The 15,998-nt window shown below is 52.3% G+C and overlaps 1 protein-coding gene across 1 annotated transcript in view; it reads left to right on the top strand.

Moving 5' to 3' along the window:
- MAPK1 (mitogen-activated protein kinase 1) overlaps positions 1-15,998 on the top strand; it is a 57,247-nt gene that overhangs the window by 22,982 nt on the left and 18,267 nt on the right. Inside the window, exons 2-3 of the mRNA XM_070385735.1 lie at positions 12,626-12,808; positions 14,353-14,542. Coding sequence (XP_070241836.1) covers positions 12,626-12,808; positions 14,353-14,542 — 373 coding nt within the window. The remainder of the gene's footprint in view (positions 1-12,625; positions 12,809-14,352; positions 14,543-15,998) is intronic.

Raw genomic sequence — 15,998 nt, 5'->3', positions numbered from 1 at the left:
GGGATGGTCCTCCACGCCTCTGTTTGTCCCTGATGACTCCCCGGGGCACGTTTTAGATGGCCAGCAGGGAGTAAACCGTCCTCTCTCTGGAGGTCAGCTCCCTGTCCTGCTCCTTCTCCCCTGAGCCCCCACTGAAGAGCCTCGGCTGTATGGGTTTCTGGGCCTGTCTGCAGGCCCCTCCTCTCTTCCACGCCCCTCCTCCTGTGTTTGGTGTGCCTTCACGTCTCCGGCCTCAGCTCTCCTCACCTACAGTACTCACTTGCCGCTTGTTTCGGAGGATTTTGGCGCATCCTGAGGAAGATGATGTAAATAGCCAAAACCTTCAAAACTCATAGGCTACTTGGGGAAGCAGAATGCTTTCTGTATCGTGGTCAGTATGATGGTTTAAATCTTTGTCCTCAGCTTCTTTTCAGTTGACCTGTGAGACTCTGGTCCAGTTAAGAACCACACTTGGGTTCATCACCAGCACGAGGGCGTGGCCAGTGGGGGCTGCTGGCCCTCGTGTGGTGTCATGGCTGAGAACATGGGGTTTGGAGGTCCCTTGGTTTGAATCCCAGTTCTGCTCAGTCTGCCCGGGTGGCTACCCAGAGTGCGGAGATCCGGGGTAGACCTGATGGCCTTGGTTCACCACTCCTGACTGTTCAGAGCTCACCTGTGAGCCAGCCCACCTGGACCGTCCTGGGATTCTTGCCCAGTGAAGGTGGGAGGGGAGCGCTGAGGGGGAAGGGCGTGTAGGGGATGCTGCACACGTGAGCAGCCCCTCTGCTTCCTCAAGGCCTCATGACGAGTTCAGAGCATCGGTGAGCTCCAAAGCCATTTCTCCAGAGCACTGCTTGGGTTAGAGTGTGCAGCAGATCTGGCACAGAGAGTATTGACTGCCGTACTGAAGTGTGAGCGTGCTTCAGGTAACAGTTTATGGCTGTGGGTTTTTAGGACGATGATCGTGCTGAATCCTGGTGGGGTTTCTTAGGGTAGCTGTTCCTGTGGAGAGAAATGTTGTTCATACTTTTTTCTTCAGTAATTTGTGTACTTGGCTGAGTTCCCCAAACTTTGTGGAACCTTTACTAAGTGTAAGTCACTACAGCTCTGTATCTTTCTGTGGTTGTATCTGTGTGTACCTATGTATGTATGCATTAATTCATTCAGCCACGTAACTGGGTGTGGGGTTTTTTCCATTGTCTTGTATACAAATAAAATATTTTTAAAGAAATTTTATAGTTATGTTTGGAAGAAGCCTAAACACAGATTAATGAAATCTTCTTTTTGTAACTTGGTCAGCACTATCAGGGCAGACGTATAGAGCATCAGTTCAGTTCAGTCGCTCGGTCGTGTCTGACTCTTTGTGACCCCATGGACTGCAGCACGCCAGGCTTCCCCGTTCCACTTTGGGGAGGGGTCGACTATCTTAGGGCTTTTCATCTGCTGCTTTTGCAATCTCTGTAGCCCTTAGACTTTCGTCTTTTCTTTTTGCGATCCGATGGACTGCAGGCTGGTCTGTCCGTGGGTTTTCTGGGCGAGAGCACTGCATTGGGTGCCATTGCCTTCTCCAGGGAGACTTTCTTCTTCATTTTTGAGTTCAGAGGTGTTGAGTAGTTCGGTGATGTCTGGGCTAGTAAGGGAAAAGGCAGACTTGGGACTCATCTGACTGTTGCTGGAGAGATTTAAAAATGTGTATGTAGACAACCAAGTTTGTTCAAGCTCTGGGCTGTCCAGAGCACCTTTCCTAAAGAGATTGCACACATGTTCACGACATCAGATTTTAAGCTGCCGTATCTGTAGTTTATGGAGCACTGAGTCATAGGTAAAATTATGGTGGTTTTACACCTAAAATGACTTTAGCTTTTACTTAATGGTTCGCACCCTCCAGAGAAACCTTTGCACTGGCATTCTTGGTTAGTAAATTATGAGATAATCAGGCTAAAGTAATGCGTTTTCTTTCAAAGCAGCCATTTGTATTATCTACCTACTTATTTTTGGAACATTAATTTGGATCAGTCTAACTTAGCATCTGAAGACAAGTTAATTTTTATCTGTGAAACAAAGTACTGTAGTTTTGTGTTCAGATAATTAAAGTTCACCAAAATGGGTAGCTTAGAGAACAGCTTAATAGCTTTCTCTAAAAATAACCCATTCACAGCTGCTGATAGGTAGCATTTTAGTTGCTTAACAACGTGTACAGTATGTGAGCCTAATGCATGATGAGTTACCTCCTTTATTAGACAAACTTTATTATCCACAAATATTACTGAACCTCTGCTGTGAAGTAACTGTAATGGCAGGGGGCCAGGAAGGAAGTGGGGAGAACCTGAATGTCCCAGAAATGTTGTATTTCTGTCAGAGCCTTGGAAATGACTGTGGAAGCCTGGGTGTTTATTCTAAGGATGCTGCCGTTGCTCAGAGCCTGTCTTGAACATTTGTCTTGAAATTGTCTTCAGTATGAACCATGAAAGAAAATTCCCCCACCATCACCTTTGGGGGAATAACTTGTATACAGTAAAATGCGCCTTTCCTTTGTGCGTGGTTGAGTGAGCCTTGGCAAGGACACGCACTTGTGTGCCCCCCGCCCCCGCAGAGGGCGTAGAGAAGGCTGTGTCCCCGTGAAAGGCCTCTGTGCCTGTGCGGTCAGTGTCGCGCCCAGGCAGCCACGGTCCAGCCGTCTGTCGCCGTGTGCCAGCCTCGGCCTACCTCGAGCTGTGGGCGTGGGTTTCCCCGTCCATCCTGGTCTTTTCCTTTTTGCTGCTCAGCACTCTTCCGTTGCCTGGGTGACACCGTTTGACCTTTCCTTGTTGAGGACTCTCTGGGTTCCTCCGAGTTTCTGGGTGTTACGAATGGAGCTCCTACAGGCAGCTGTACACACGTCTCTGCAGGCACGTTTTCTTTCTTTTTTAGCTGAAGTATGTTCGGCTCACAGTGCTTTGTTCCTTGTGTGCTCACAGTGGTCTGGCCTGGGTGTGTCGTGTCGCAGCGTGGCCGGCGGGGCGGGTGCGCGTCTGCGCCGAGCGGGGTCAGGCGGTGCCGCTGGCCCTTGGCCCTTGGCCCTGAGCTGCGCGTCACACTGGGGCTGGTTTATGTCGCCCTGTATGTTTGCGCCTCGGGGCCGCCATCACCTGGTTCCTCCCAGCTGCCCTCCGCCGGCCGCTGGGCTGTTTTCCGTATCTGTGAGCCTGGATTGTTATGTGTTTGTGTTTGAGATTCCACATGTAAGTGGCATCTCGAGAGCTTTGTCTTTCTCTGTCTGGCCTGCCTCGCTTAGCAGAGCGCCCTGTCGGCCCATCTGTTCTGTGGCAGAGAACACGGTTCCTTTTTCCTTGTGGCCCACTGGGGCTCAGTTGTGTGCTACAGACGACCTCTTCCTCACCCATTCACCCACCAGTGGACACTCAGGTTGTGTCTGTGTCTTGGCGGTTGTCGTAGACATCTGACTTCACTTCTCTTGAGTAAATCACAAGGATCGGAGCTTCTGCGTTGTATGCTAAACGTGCACTTAATTTTTTCAGAAACCACCGAGCCTTATCACAGCAGTTGTGCGGTTCTGTAGTTCCACCTGCAGGCTGTGAGAGTCCTGGCTTCTCCACATCCTCGTCAACACTTGGTATGGTCGTGATTTTCACTTGAGCCGTTCTAATGGGTGTGCTCTGGGGTTTTAACTTCATTTCCCTTATGACTCATCCGGAGAAGGCAGTGGCACCCCACTCCAGTATTCTTGCCTGGAAAATCCCATGGACGGGGGAGCCTGGTGGGCTGCAGTCCGTGGGGTCGCTGAGGGTCAGACACAACTGAGCGACTTCACTTTCACTTTTCACTTTCATGCATTGGAGAAAGCAATGGCAACCCACTCCAGTGTTCTGGCCTGGAGAATCCCAGGGACGGGGGAGCCTGGTGGGCTGCCGTCTATGGGGTCGCACAGAGTCGGACACGGCTGAAGCGCCTTAGCAGCAGTGTGACTCACCTGGCATGTCTCTGTGTGTGTATTGTCACACTGAGAATCTGTTCTTACCTTCTGCCCATTTGAAATGCTGGAGCTCTTGGTGTGGTATGGTCCAGCCCCCTGTGGCGATCTCGGGTCTGCTGCCTCACTGGTCTACCCCATCCCTGCTCAGTACCACACTTGCCTTCTCAGCTACCCCTCCCCTGGCTACTCCGCCCTGTGCTCAGGGGTCTGTTGTGAAGGCCACTGCCTCAATGTGGAAGAGCGCTCGCTGAGCCCCTTTCGCCCTGTAGTAGGTATGACCTTGAGGGGAGGAGGCTCTGGAGTGTGGGGAGCTGGCAGGCCAGCCCGTGGGCAGCTCCTCACGGCTGCAGCCCTAGAGTGTGTGTGAGAAGGCATTATCCACATTGAAAGTGGAGCTGGTGTGGGTACTTCCAGCCCTGGAGAGCAGTGACTGTGCTGAGCGCTCTGCCCTCAGGGCCCCAGACAGACCCAGATGTACCTGGAAAAAAGCAGGAAAGTTCAGGAAGATTGGTGTCATGAGACGTGATCAAAGCAACTCTAGCAGTGAGAGGAACTCCCCCACAAGAGCTGCTGCTGAGTCGCGTCAGGCGCGTCCGACTCTGCGCGACCCCAGAGACGGCGCCCACCAGGCTCCCCGTCCCCAGGACTCTCCAGGCCAGAACACTGGAGTGGGTTGCCATTTCCTTCTCCAATGCGTGAAAGTGAAAAGTGAAAGGGAAGTCTCTCAGTCCTGTCGGACTCTTAGCGACCCCATGGACTGCAGCCCACCAGGCTCCTCCATCCATGGGAGTTTCCAGGCAAGAGGACTGGAGGGGGTTGCCTTCTTCGCCTCCACAAGAGAGAAATACTGAAATTTTGAAATAGTGCTTTTTTAAAGCATTATATTTATTTTGTTTATTCTTACGTTTGAAGACTGAGGGTACAGTTTTCATGGAGCAATTTGAAGCAGCCTGTTTTTTCCTTCACATACTTTTTCCCCAAGCAAGACTGCTGCTGTCAGTCCTAGCTGGCAAACACAGGAGATCTGAAATGACTCAGAATCCAGAATATATCAGATTATCCTTATATGTCCAAGTGGGAATCCAGAAATAATTCTATAATCTCAGAGCTTGATACCAGAAGTATCTTACTGCAGCATCTCTCAGCTAGTACGTGGGCATCAGAATAAGTCTTCCCTCTGTTGTAAGGACAGTCTCAGCTTAGCGGTGCCTGTTGCTAAGTTGGAAACCAGTGTAGCAAGAGCCTTTGTATGTGTCTTTCCTTGGCATTTAACGCATTTCTGGAAATACTTACTTTCCCTCGGATTTTGTACCTGTGAAGTTGTTAGGTTCCAGTTGAGTATATGTTAAGCTCCTTGGCCTCGTCCCACAGCTCCCTGAAGTTGCGCTCCCCCGCGCCCAGACCTCCCCCGTCGCATGGCGTTCTGGCTGGTGCCCGCTCCTGGCCTCCAGGCCACCAGCTTTGTCTTCAAGATGTGCTCTGTTGCTGACTTCAAGCATTGTGTTTTTTGCGTCTCTAGAAGTTCATTTTGAGTATTTCTTATACCTTCCAGTTTTCTCCTTAATATCACGCCCTCCTTCATGAGTGTATGGAGTATATCTGTTAACATTCCTGTCTACTAATTGTATCATCTCTTTTCTGGGTTTTTTTTTTTTTTTTTTCATTATGGTATTTTCTTGCTTCTTTGTTGTTTTTATTGATTAGTAATATTTCAGATGTACAGTGAAGTGAGTCAGTATATTCAGTATATGTATTTTCAAATTCTTTCCTATTATAGATTATTATAAGATATTGAATATGTTTCCTGGTTTCTTTCTTTGTTGGTTTGGGTTTAGGGGGAGTTGTAGGCTGTGCTGGGCCTTTGTTGAAGTGGGTGGACTCAGTTGCCCCCCGGCATGTGGGATCTTAGTTCCCGGACCAGGGATCACACACACGTGCCCTGCCTTGGAAGGTGGATTCCTAACCACAGGACACCAGGGAAGTCCCATGGTTTGGTCTTTAGTAATGTTGGCTGGATGCGTGACATTGTGGATTTTGTACTGAGTGCTAGAATTTTTTTTTTTTGGTATTCATTTGAATATTTGGGAGTTTTTTCCCTGGGATGCAGTTAAGTTCCTTGAACAGTTTGTTCCTTCCAGAGCTCTCTTCTCAGTGTCTTTAACGGCAGGTCCAGAATAGCCCTCAGTCAAAGGCTCATTTAGCCCCTGGACTGAGTCACCGCCTCTCTGAGGACTGGGCTTGCTGTGCTGTGGTCGGACAGGAGCTGTTCCCACTCTCGTTCTACATGGCTTAGTCCATTTGCTCCTCTCCGGTGGCTCCTTCCCTGGCCTTGGAATTGGAGCGTGCATGAGCTCTGATCAGTCCTGAGCCGGATGCTCAGGGGCCTCCTCAGCCTTCTGACGTTCTCCTCTCCTGTGCTCTGCTTCACAAATTCTGGCCGATGTGGGCGCTCCAGATCTCGAATTCTGTTTCATCTTGAGGAAACTACCCTTCTCTGCATTGCAGGCTGGATGCTCCAGGCTGTAAAGAGGGGCTGTCACAGCACTCGCCTCGCTGCCCTGTGCTGCCTGCTGTTGGGTGTCTGAAGACCGTTGTTCCATAAACCCTGTCTTTTTTCCCTTTTAATTAAGAGAGTAGATGAGCCTCTGTTCTTCCATCATGGCTAGAAGCGAACCCTGTGGCGATGTGTAGACTGTTGGAAACTCACCTCACTAAGCTCAGGTCTCTCCCTTCAAGCTGCCTCGTCTCACATAACCTTCACCACGGCGGTTGTGCTTTTCCCCCCAGTACAACAGACAGAGACAGTAAGACAAAGTACAATTCACATGACGTCTTAAGTCGCTTACGGCTCCATCAGCCTATCTTGTTTTGCAAATTGGCTTTTCTAGATAAATAGTTTTAAGCTGCAGTCTGTGGTTTTATTTTGAATCTCACTTTTAGTTAGTACAGTCTTCATACTCCGTTTAATGGCTGCACAGGGACCTATTAATATTCCACAATGTAGCAAACCTTATGTTGGCCAGTGCGTGTTGGTCTTTTAGGCAGTTTTGCAGTAAATATCTTCAGATGTCATCCCTGTTCTTCAGGATGCTCAAAGGGAGGAAGGCAGGAGGGATGCCGTTCTGTTATTTCAACCTGAGTGGATCATTAGGCTACTTGGGGATTTAGTGAATGTCTGTCCAGTGATTGGAGTAGAATATGACTTAAAGCTCAATTAAGTGAAGTTCTCAGTTACCTTTTTAGGGATATTTTTGTTCCATTGGGCATTTATTTTTATGGGAGGTTAAAGTAGCTAACTGTGAAATGACTGTTTCCTTCTACTTATTAAATTAAGTCCATATTTTTCATATGCAAATTATTTCATCAATTTTGGAAGTATTGTTAAGCAGAAGACCTTCTTCAGACAAACTTTTATGTTGGAATAATTTTAGATTTACAGAAAAGTCGCAGATAGTGCTGGGGACTCCCGAAAGCCCCGCCCAGTTTCTGTCTCCCCTCATGTCAGCGTCGTATATGACTGTAATATGCTTATCAAAGCCAACGTTGGTATAATGGAATTCCGGGTTTTATTTGGAGTTTACTTTTCCACTGATTTCCTTGTTCTGTTCCAAGATGCAGTCCAGGATACCACATGCATTTGGTTGTGTGTCTGCCTCGTGTCTCTGTGACTGTTTTTTTTTCCCCATGACTTGGGAGAACTCTTCGAGTCATTTTGTGGACTAGCCCTCACGTTGGGTTTGCGGACGTTCTTCTCACTGTTAGACTGGGGTGACAGGCTTGGGAAAGAGCACCCCAGAGATGAGCCGCCTTTCTCATCCTACCAGAGGCGTCCACGGGGTGTCAGTGGTGGTGGTAACTGCCTGCTGGGTGGGGGTGGGATCTGCCAGGCTGCCCCGCTGCGGAGCGACTGTCCCTCCCGTGTCCCCATCTGTGCTTCGGAGCGCGTCACTAGCCGCAGCCTGCCCACCCGCAGGTGAGGGGGCGGGAGAGGGTGTGGACATATGCTGCAGGTTCTCGCGTTGGGGGGCTCTGTCTCTGCTCCTGCACTGCTGGTTTCTCCCCGAGAATTTGGTTATGGCTCCTCAGAAGACGGCATGAGCAATGCAGGGTGTGTGCTTCTGCCCTGGAGGAGCTGGGTCTGCTTAAGTGGAGAGCACTTGAACCAGAACCAAGCTAGGGCTTCCCAGGGACTCAGAGTACAGGCCCACCTGAGTGGAGGAGCCCCCGGTTAGATCCCTGGGTCGGGAAGATCCCCTGGAGGAGGGAGTGGCCACCCAGGTTCTCCCTGGAGAAGCCCGTGGACAGAGGAGCCTGGCAGGCCACAGCCGCAGGGCCTCAGAGTCAGGTGCGGCTGACGCTTTCCACCAAGCTAGGAGACGTGAGGTTGGTGGCGTAGGCACTGCTTTCTGCAGAGCGGTGGCCTCATCGCGGTCCAGGTTGGCAGAGAGGGCTCCTGCCCGCTGCACTGCCCACACATTCTGTTCTTTCAGCAGTCCACCTCCTGAGGGAGCTTCACAGCAGACACCAGTGTTGCCTCCCTTAAAATCCCTGTGACTTCCTGCGGTGGAAGTCACACACGTACTCCGCTCTGTAGCCCCAGGTCCCTGCAGGGAGGGCCCTGCAGCTTTGCCTGAATGCACGCTGCCTCCTCACCCCTGCCTAGTTCGGGGAGCCTCCTCTCCACCCTGCCTCGTCTCCCAGCCTCTGACCCCTCCACTGCTTCCTGACAGCTTGAGCCTTCTGGTTGTTGCCTTGGATTTGCCGGCCACTCTGCTCCTCCTCGCCTTCTTTAAAGATGGTCACCTGCGTGTTTGCACGCCGTCCCCACTCCCGTTCACCAGCCGCCACCCAGGGCCCACCCATCCACTGATCGCAGATTCGGCAGATGGCTTCCAGTTCTTGTCTTTCTCACGCACTTCTGTTTGGGACTCCTGGCTTCTGAAATGGCACTCTCTCCTGGTGATTACAGGTGCTTCCTCATGGTCTGGCCAGTTCCTGCTCCTCTGTCTGCTCTTGAGCGCTGTCCTCACCTCGCTTCTCTTCAGTAGTGCTCCCCTCTGTGGCTTGTTAAACGCCCCCGTATCTTACTCCCAGCCTCCACCTCCTCACTGCTGCTGTGAGCAGAGCCTCTCTTTCCTCCATCCGAATCCCCTGCAGGCCTCCTCAGACCTTTACGCCAGAAAGTACAAGACCACTGTCTCCCCACCCGTTTTCTTGTTTTCTTTCCAAGGCCTGGGTCAAGGAAACAAATGGAGCCCGGCCGCCCATTCCAGTATTCTTGCCTGGAGAAGCCTGGCGGGCTTTGGTCCACAGGGTCGCAGAGTCAGACACGACTTAGCACGCACGAAGCATGAAATGTACTCTCCCTTCCTCCTGAGACAGATAGACTTTCAAGAAGACCTAGAAGATCACATTCAAATTGTAGACTCGTGGCCTTTTCCGAGTTGGGTGTTAGCAGTCCCTGAGAACGGGCCCCCAGCAGAGCCCGCTTCTCTCCCAGCCAGTGCTGTGCGCCCACCCCCTGCCGTGAGCTGCTGCTGCTGCGGCCCGCCCTTGTGGCGAACACCCCAGAGGGCGTCCGCTCGCTGCTTCAGGGGACCCTGGGGGGTTCTGGGGGCTCCTGGTGGCGTGTTCCCTGGACCTTGTGCGCACCGCCGGGAGAGGGGCCTGGTGGATGAGGGCCGGCCTTCCCGCAGGCAGCCTGCTTGTTTCCCCTCCAGGTGGTGTCTCTTGCCTTCTCTGGGCCCTGCTCCCCTTCGAATGCCTGCTCATCCTTCAGAATATGGTTTCTGCAGGCCTTGTCTTTCAGCGCTCTCTTTAATACTCTCATTTTGGACTTAATCTACTCAGCTCCTTCTCGGGTTTAAGGAGTGCTTTACTGTCATGAAGGCCGTGCATGCTGTCTGTCCCTGTCTCCTTCCGTCCCTGAACTGCCACTGTCTCAAGAGGAGGACCACCGTTTGGTTCTGCCCCCGGTTCTGACACGGAGTCTCGGAAGTGGGGAGTCCTTGGCAAGTGTGGCTGGGCCCCGCCGCGCTCTGGGTCCCCCCGTTGTGGTGGCCCTGTCACAGCAGGAGATGAGGTTGCTGCAGTGTGACTCGTGCGTCCTCGGCTCACGCTGGTTCCCGTTCCTCCCACCTGTTAAATAATCTCCTCCAGAGTTCTGTGGGCTTCTGCTTCCGCATTTACTGCCAGATACAGTTCTGGAATTGTACCCTGGCCCTGGAACTGATCATGCATTTGGGGACCCCCGGCACTTTTTTAAAATGAGTTTCTTTAACAAGTCATTGGTACTCAGTATGTCAGTGTATAGTTTAAAAGTGTACACTTTAAGTTTTGACATACTGTACACCCTTTAAGGTATCAGGACATTTCGATAATGAATATTGATGACCTCTGAGAGTTACCTGGCTCCATGTCCATCGTGTCATCCCTCCTCCTCCAGCAGCCCCGCTTTCTGTCCTCAGACAAGGTTGCATTTTATGTGAGGGGGCACTTTTCTTTTGGTCTGGCTTCACTCAGCATAATTATTTTGCACTTCATCTGCATTATATTACCAGTAGTTTCCTTTTTCGGAGAAGGCAATGGCACCCCACTCCAGTACTCTTGCCTGGAAAATCCCATGGACGGGGGAGCCTGGTGGGCTGCAGTCCCTGGGGTGGCTAAGAGTGGGGCATGACTGAGCGACTTCACTTTCACTTTTCACTTTCATGCATTGGAGAAGGCAATGGCAACCCACTCCAGTGTTCTTGCCTCGAGAATCCTGGGGACAGGGGAGCCTGGTGGGCTGCCGTCTATGGGGTCGCACAGAGTCAGACACAACTGAAGCGACTTAGCAGTAGGAATCTACCGTTTTAAGAATTGAGTGTGCTCACCTCTGGCCGTGACCTCCCCCTCCCCACCACTTTGGATCTCAGGAGAGAATTCATCTGGGGCTTGAGGACGAGTTCCTGTAAGATGACTGGGTGCTCGCAGGCACTTGAGCTCCTCAGGGCACAGAAATAGCTGTGATCTTTGCTTGTCCCCTTAGAGTAACGAATGCTGGAGAAAGTGTCCTCCTTTATTCGGGGGCGGAGGAGAGGGTGTCTGTTTTAAGTAGTATGCTGCTGCTGCTAACTCGCTTCAGTCGTGTCCGACTCTGTGCGACCCCATAGACGGCAGCCCACCAGGCTCCCCTGTCCCCGGGATTCTCCAGGCAAGAACACTGGAGTGGGGTGCCATTTCCTTCTCCAAAGCAGGAAAGTGAAAAGTGAAAGTGAAGTCGCTCAGTCATGTCCGACTCTGTGCGACCCCATGGACTGCAGCCCACCAGGCTCCTCCATCCATGGGATTTTCCAGGCAAGAGTACTGGAGTGGGGTGCCATCGCCTTCTCCGTTACCTAGTTCCAATTTTAGAGACTGTTCTCTCAAGTGGGCATGAGGTTAAAGGTATTTTTGCACCTCTTTCTAAGAAGTACTCTTTATTTCTCAAATATTTTTGTATTGGTGAGGAATTCCAAAATAATTGTGCTTTCTTCTTTAAAGGATATGCCAGCAGTTTTCTAGGATTTCTCCTGTGATTTTTTTCCCACTTAAGAATAATTTTTGAAATATATTTTGAAAAGTCTCACATGGTTCTTCAATCAAAAGAGTGTGAAGCGCGCGCCGCGAGGGGCTTGGCGGCGTGTTCATCACTGCTGCTGCGTGGGGTTCTGTCGAGCCAGACCTTCAGGACACCTTGGGAAGAACTGGGCCCCATGTCAGGACTGTGAGAGGTGTTTTTCTTTTTCTGTTTTTGCCTCTTTGTGTGTGTGTGAGAGTATTTTTTGAACAATACTTTTTACGTTTTGTTATAAGTTGACCCAAACGGTATGGAATCTGTCTGCGACATGGGAGATCTGGGTTTGACCCCTGGGTCAGGAAGATCCCCTGGAGGAGGGCATGGTGACCCACTCCAGTCTTCCTCCTTGGAGAGTCCCATGGACAGCGGACCCTGGCGGGCTACAGTCCATGGGGTCGCAGAGAGTCAGACACGACTAAGCTCCGCACAGCCAAGCGTCTTGGTCAAGCTTCCTGGGCGTGGGGAGGAGGAAAGACTGTCGTTTTGCAAGTAAGACACTGCTGCTGCTCCCAGTCGCCGCCCTCCTGCCCCACCCCCACTGAAGTGCAGTTGCAGTTCGGGGTGTACAGGAGAGTGACTCGGTGCTTGCTCAGATCACACTCCAGTACACGCCGCTACAGGAGCGTGACCGCAGTCCCCTGCTCTGCAGCGTATCTGTGTTGCCCTCTTGGGTCCATTTTGCTTGGGATGAAGACGTGGTTGAGAGTCATTGGAGCGTTTCTGCTGAGTCATGGAGTCTGCTGCAATTGTGGGAAGCTGTTTCGGAGGCAGACATGGTGGCTCTCCCCAGATGCAGTTGCTGTTAGGAACGGCGGGGTCAGGCGTGCCTGTGTCACACGCCTGTGCTCCTGGGTCGTGGATGTTGGCGTCCGCACGGTTGGCAGGCCGGACCCTCTGCTCATCCTGAGGCCTCGCGCGCGCTTGCCCCCGTGAGGGCCTCTCTGTGGACAGCACACTGCCTTCCTGCGCAGGGTGACGGGCACGTTCCTGCTCTACTGCCTCACGCTTGCTGCCAGAGTGTCCTGGGGCCTGTTGTTAATGCTGTCTCCCCTCACCCCCCTTTCTTTTTTTAGCTCTGCTTATGACAATGTCAACAAAGTCCGAGTCGCCATCAAGAAAATCAGCCCTTTTGAGCACCAGACGTACTGCCAGAGAACGCTGAGAGAGATAAAGATCTTACTGCGCTTCAGACATGAGAACATCATCGGAATCAATGACATTATTCGAGCACCGACCATCGAGCAGATGAAAGATGTGTATCCTTTCCAGGCAGCTGCTCCGTCACCTGCTAGAGTCAGGCACCTGGACGCGCCCTGCTTGTGGGGAGGGAGGAGCGCTGCCTGTGGACGGGGACGCTGTGCTCTGCTCGCCAGTCACTGTGGCACTTGCATCAACTGACGGTTTTTCTCCAATTTTCCAGTTGTCGGTAGCTATGCTCAGTATCTTTGGCAAATCCAATTTTTCTCTGTCAGTTTCAGTAAAGATTTCCTTTCAGTAAGTGCAGTTGTGGAAAATTCTGATCAACACCTTTTCCAGTCATGTTTTTCCCACTTAAGGTATGGTTGATTATGATGGTGAAAAGGAAAGAGCCATGGACTGTGGAAGAGGGGGCCCTGCACGGCACTGCTCAGGTCCACACTGTCCTGATCTGAGCAGCATTTTACATCTGGGTCCAGTTATCTCATCCTAAAACTGAGCGGCTAGCCCTTCTGATCTTCAGAGCCAGCTGAGCTCCGAGGCTGTGTGGTGCCGGTGGCCGGTTTAGAACTCTGGACTAGGCCCCAGGACTGGGAGCGTGGCTGTGCCAAGGGGCCCGCCCCGCCCCTGCCGCCGGGCGCCCCGCCCCTCGCCCCCGCCCCGCCCCGGCCTTGCCGCCGGGCGCTGCGCCCCTGGGAGGCCGGTCTCCGGGGCCTCCGCTGTCGCCAGCCCTGCTCTGAGCTCTGCTGATCCTCTCAGTGCAGCGCCTCCCCTGCTGCCTGCTGTCCTGCTCTCAGATGACACGTTTTCCAGTCGTGTTGCCTTCACATCCCAGACTGTGTCCCCGTTAGTGTGAATCTGTAGGAGGTGTGTAGTATGTGCAGAGACATGAGTTTTAAAAAAACGCCGAACACTAATGAAACCACGCTGTGGTGAGGTTAGACGCGGGCAGCTTTTGTGTTTATTTTCCTTGAGAACGAAGTCAGCTGCGCCTGAGACTCTAGATGCTGAGGGAGGCGGGTAGTCCGGACGGCCGGAGGGCGCAGCCCGCAGGCCCCTTCGTAGCGCTGCTGCGCCTGCCTGATTCATTGAGTCTCAGCCTGAACTGCAGAGCCAGACGAGTAGACTGAGGGCTGAATTTAGTAGCGAATGTGTTCTCAGCCTGTGTTTCCAAAAGTTTTATGGTTGGTTTTTGTGGGGAAAGGAGGGGGACAGGAAGGCAGATCAAAGACTAATGAAATTAGGAGTTGATGCTGGGCCAGAGGAGAAAGTGCCCCATGCTGCCTGCTCCTCTCAGCGATGCCAGAGGCTCCTGTTGGTGGTAGGCCACGCAGGGAACAGGACTCATGCCCATGTCCTGCGTGAGCCAGGTCTCTGCTGGGGCGTCAGCGTGCACGCCAGGCAGGTGTGTGCCCTGCCGTCTCACGGGAGCTGAGCAGGAGGCCACGGCCTCAGGCCTGCTCTGCTGCGGGCGCCAGCCTTCCGCCAGCTTCTCGTGCCCCTCCTGGGCCTCGGCATGAACAGTGGGTTGTTGGCGTTCTTTTGTCTTCAGTGCTTTGCTGAGTGTAACCAGCTATTTTGGTACCTTAACGTTTCCAAACAGGTATATAGTACAGGACCTCATGGAAACAGATCTCTACAAGCTCTTGAAGACGCAACACCTCAGCAACGACCACATCTGCTATTTTCTTTACCAGATCCTCAGAGGGTTAAAGTATATTCATTCAGCCAACGTGCTGCACCGTGACCTCAAACCTTCCAACCTGCTGCTCAACACCACCTGCGATCTCAAGGTCAGCCGCATTTGCTCTCACTTAGGGCGTAGGAGTTGAGAAACCCGTTTTACTGGGGCATGTTTGTATTTATTGCTATTCGTATTAACACCAGAAATACTCAAAAGCAGTTTTATGGCAAAAAGAAATGCAAGTGAAGAGCGCTAGTCTTTTAACACGCGGCGGAAGTAAACAGGCAGCGAAGTCTGCAGACGCTCAGACACGGTGAAGGGAGTGCAGAGTCCAGTGGAGACGCGTGTGAGTCTGAGAGGGCCTGGACGCGTGAGAGGACCCTTGTGTGCATGGGTCGGAAGACTCGGTGTTCCCCAGTGTGGCCCGCAGGCTTCATGCAGTCCCTGTCAAAGCCACAGGTGCCTGCTTCTGCAGAAACAGACAGGCTGATCCTGAAATGCGTGTAGAAACTCAGGAGACCCAGAACGGCGTTAAGGAGGAGCTGCTCCAGAGGCCTCACCCTTCCTGGTTTCCAGGCCTACTGCCGAGCTGTGCTCGTCAGGACGGGGTGGTCCTGGCAGGAGTGGCATGTCGCTTGTACATCACAGAGGTAGAGTGTGTGCTTATGGCACCATCTGCGGTGATGGAGGCTCTGAAAGGAGCACTTCCAGACCCAGAGGAGAAGGCCGCCGGCTCTGGCCGGGGCCATGACGTGTCAGGAAGGAGGTGGCATCGTGCTGTCCCTCCCAGCATGCCAGCCCTGCAGTAGGTGAGTGGCCATGCCCGGCGCAGGGGACTGCAGACAGAAGGAGCAGCAGCAGACGAAGGAGTGGGGGGCCAGGGCACCAGCGCCGAGGCCTGCTCTGCTGGAGGGTCTTCTGGAACTGTCAGTGGCCCTGTCTTCAGATGGTTAGCTGGTCTGCCGGCCCCCGTGTTTACAGCTGTGTAGCAGACAGCCTGTGAGACGTGGTGGCGGCAGCTTCCTGCATCAGACACAGCTGGGGTGGACTCTGTCACCTCTTAATATCCTTCTGAGTTAGACTCATGCCCTCCCCACATGGGGTGTAGCCAGCAGATCGCTGTCCGTGGGTCTGGGCACATGAGTCAGGGTGGCCTGAAGGGTGAGGGTGCTCTTAGGAACAGCCAGACCTGGTCAGCTCTTAGTGGTTTTCTTGAAAAATTATAGTGATTATTCTGATGTCTCCTACTGCTTTCCTATGGCAGATTGCTTTTGTTTGGTTTTAGAGAGCTATTCTTAATATTTTAAGTATGTAATATTTGTGGGAGAAGTTGACTTTTGCTTGAAAATGTTCATCTTTAAGAAGAGGAAACACAGAAGCATACTGCTTTGCTGTCTCGTCACTGCTGGTGGGCTTGTGTCTGCCTGGGGCCATCTCGTTCCCTGCTCACTGGGACGTGTGCCCACGCTGATTCTGTGTTATCAGCCGTCTGCACAGTCCAGGCAGTGTTTTCGAAACCCAATTTAGCACACACTCAGAAACACAATAGGATGTTTGAGAAACTT

Source organism: Bos mutus, chromosome 17, assembly GCF_027580195.1.
Source record: "Bos mutus isolate GX-2022 chromosome 17, NWIPB_WYAK_1.1, whole genome shotgun sequence".
NCBI classification, from domain to species: domain Eukaryota; kingdom Metazoa; phylum Chordata; class Mammalia; order Artiodactyla; family Bovidae; genus Bos; species Bos mutus.
The sequence above is the reverse complement of the archived record's forward strand: the minus strand, read 5'-3'. Positions and strand labels throughout refer to the sequence as shown.